We start from the raw sequence: 2,988 nt of genomic DNA, 5'->3' as shown, positions 1-2,988 counted from the left end.
GATGTGTCCCCAGTGCTAGGTCCCAGACTGAGCAGAGCTGGAGACAGGAGGGTCTGACCTGAATTCCATCTTCCTCTTGAATGAGGAGTGGGAGCAGCCAGGTCCCAGTATCTGCAGTCAGTGCTACCATGCAGGGGCAAGATGGATGCCACAGGATCTTAATGCCATCCCCTCTGGGTTACAGTGTCTTGGAAGAGTCAGGCTGAGCTGAAAAAGTAAATAGCAAGATGAGAAAGACTTTAATTTGCTCCCCCAAACTCCTGGAGGTCTCTCCAGATCCTAACACTTGGTGGTTCCTAGGAATCCAGGGTCAGTCAGCGGGGTCTGCTCCAAAGGAGTTCTCAGTCTGATAAGGAGACACCACAGAGAGTCAGGGGAAGGCTTATTCAAGGTCGAAGGGGGATACGCTGAGCAGAGCCAGGGCGAGAACTACAGGAGCAAAGTCCACACTGCCTGTGCCTAGGAAGGGTCCCCAAAACCCAGCCTGGCAGGCTGGAAGAGGAACAGACATTTCTGTCCCTCAAAGGACTGCTGAGGATATGGGACTTTATTTGGGGTCTATCATCAGAAGTCCGTGGGAGGCTGTGAGCAGGAGAGAACAGCCCTCAGATCTGGTGTAGAAAGACCCTGTCAGGCTGGGTGTGGTAGTGAATGCCTGTCATTCATCACTTGAGAGGCTAAGGTGTGAGAATGGAGAGTTCAAGACTAGCTTGCGAAATTTAGCAAAACCCTGTCTCCAAATGAATCGTAAAAGAAGAGGTGGGGATGTGGCTTTGTGGTGTGCATTCCTAGAATTCACCAGTGAGGATCAAGGGGCATGGCTTGGTGCAGTTAGCCAGGTCAGGCCATGGTACCCCAGAGGAAAGGAGGAAAGAAGGGAAGAGTGGAGGGAAGGAGGAAGGGAGCTTAGCTCCCTACAGCTTTGTGTACAGGGTATGGGACAGACTACAGGCGTACTAGAGTTAAGGGGACCCCAGAGTGAGTCCTGCTCCCGAGCCATGGAGCCATGGGGATGAGAGAGAGTCAGGGGTTATTGGATAATGCTGTGGTCTTCAATGCTGAAAGGAACAGAGGACCCCACCGAGATAGGTATCAGGAAGGAGCACGGGTGGACGCCGCGGGAGACAGGAGGCAGGGAAGAGCATGGGTGGACACTGCGGGAGATGGGGCGCAGGGAAGTAAAGTAGTTTCTTAGGTTAGCATAGTGCCATATATCTGTCATCTTGACAGTCGGGAGGCTGAGGCTGGAGGACCATGAGTTTGAGGCCAGCCTAGGATATATAGGAAGACACTATCACAAAAGACAGAGAAAAGTGTGTCACACACAGGGATGCATTTCCCTCTACAGGCATAGTGATGGGGACAGATGGATCCAGCCTTACCCCAGTTTTTGCCGTCCTCCCTGCCACCAGGTCTCCAAGCCCAGGACCCTCCTCCACAATGTGGTTTCTCCTTGCTTTCATCTTGCTCGTGTCTGCAGGTGAGGGACACCGAAGTTGGTGCTGGTCTGATGAAATGGGGGTGCCCCCTTCCCCAGAGTTTCTGCAACCTAGGACCTGCTAGTCCATGCTTCACCCAGAGACACCCCACCTGAGTCACCTGCCAAATGTCCCCGAATGAGTCATCAGAAGGTCTGGAGGTGCTGAGCCACCTGAATCCTTGAACCTGAGTTCCAAGGCCATTCCTCATTGCTGTGTAGCCTTGGGGAAACTGTCTTACCTCTCTGGGGCTCGAGTGCTTTCTCCCTGTGACAGTCACCGTGAAGTCCTAACTACATCACGCAGGACAGGCAATCAAGCTGGTTGAGACACCAAGAACACAGGATCTAGATCTGAATCCTGTGGCTGCTAGTTCCCCAACTCTGCAACCCTGGTTTCTCACCCATAGGATGGAGGCAACTGTCCTCTATAAAAACTCAGTGTGAGGTTCCATGAGGTGTGAGCATGACAGAACAATTTGGACAGTCCAGGCGGGGCACAGAGCATTTACACATAATAACCCTGTGAGGCAGAGGGCTTGCAGAAATGGCCCCGTGGATAAAGTACTTTCTGTGGAATCAGGAGGATCTGAGTTCAGATCCCCAGTACCCACATGAAAAACCAGCCGTATGCCTATAAAATTCCCGAGCTGGGAAGGGAGATGGGGATCCATGGGCTGGCTACCATCCAGTCCCCCCAATTAAGTTCCACTTCAGTGAGAAAATCTGTCCCCCAAATAAGCTGGGGTCTGGTGAGATGGCACAGATGGAAATGCTGTCAAGTCTGAACAGCTGAGTTTGAGACCCACACAGAGAAGGAAAGAACCACTATTGCCTTCACTTACCAGAGAACAGCTTGGAAGCAGGGGTGGCCACCAAACCAAGGTCACCCTGGGTGACAGGCCAACCCCAGACCAACCTCTGCCACATCTTGTGGAAATTTTCTGTGTAACCTGATGCTTCCTGCCCTGGAGAAATTGGAGGGGGTTAACAATGCTCCTGCTCCCCACATGACCTCTGCCCAGGGCTCTGAGCCCTGCCCATGGCGGGCAAGTCTCCCCTTGGGCTCTCCCTGTGCTCTGCCCCTGCTGTCTGCTGCACCCTGCAGGGGCCTCTGCCTTCCTCCAGCTGGGACTGGCCTGGTGCAGCCCGATGCCCAGCTGCTCAGCCAGTGCTGTCCTCCACAAGGCGACCTCACCCTTCCTCTGCTAAGCCCCTCTTCCGCCACATCCGCATTCCCACAATTCCCCAGGCCCTTTGGCCCTGTTCCTGACCTTGGAGGACAGAGGGTGAAATGTGGACATTTGACTTGGTTGTAACACAGGCGAGAGTTGGGTGTCTTGACCTTGCAGGAGTGGGGCGGCCACGTGGCTCAGTATAAGGAACTGTAGCCTCAAATGTCTCAATTATGTCATTATATGTGGTGCCCTTCTCTCTCTCTGTCTCTCTCTGTCTCTCTCTCTCTCTCTCTCTCTGTCTCTCTGTTTCTGTCTCTCTCTCTCTCTCTCTCT

The 2,988-nt window shown here is 53.3% G+C and overlaps 1 protein-coding gene across 1 annotated transcript in view; it reads left to right on the top strand.

The window, feature by feature from the left end:
* The first annotated feature begins 1,440 nt into the window (after positions 1-1,440).
* Klk15 (kallikrein related peptidase 15) overlaps positions 1,441-2,988 on the top strand; it is a 7,284-nt gene continuing 5,736 nt past the window's right edge. The window contains exon 1 of the mRNA XM_026789164.1: positions 1,441-1,480. Within this exon, the coding sequence (XP_026644965.1) occupies positions 1,441-1,480 (40 nt within the window). The remainder of the gene's footprint in view (positions 1,481-2,988) is intronic.

Source organism: Microtus ochrogaster, unplaced genomic scaffold (assembly GCF_000317375.1).
Source record: "Microtus ochrogaster isolate Prairie Vole_2 unplaced genomic scaffold, MicOch1.0 UNK14, whole genome shotgun sequence".
Lineage (NCBI taxonomy): Eukaryota > Metazoa > Chordata > Mammalia > Rodentia > Cricetidae > Microtus > Microtus ochrogaster.
The sequence above is the reverse complement of the archived record's forward strand: the minus strand, read 5'-3'. Positions and strand labels throughout refer to the sequence as shown.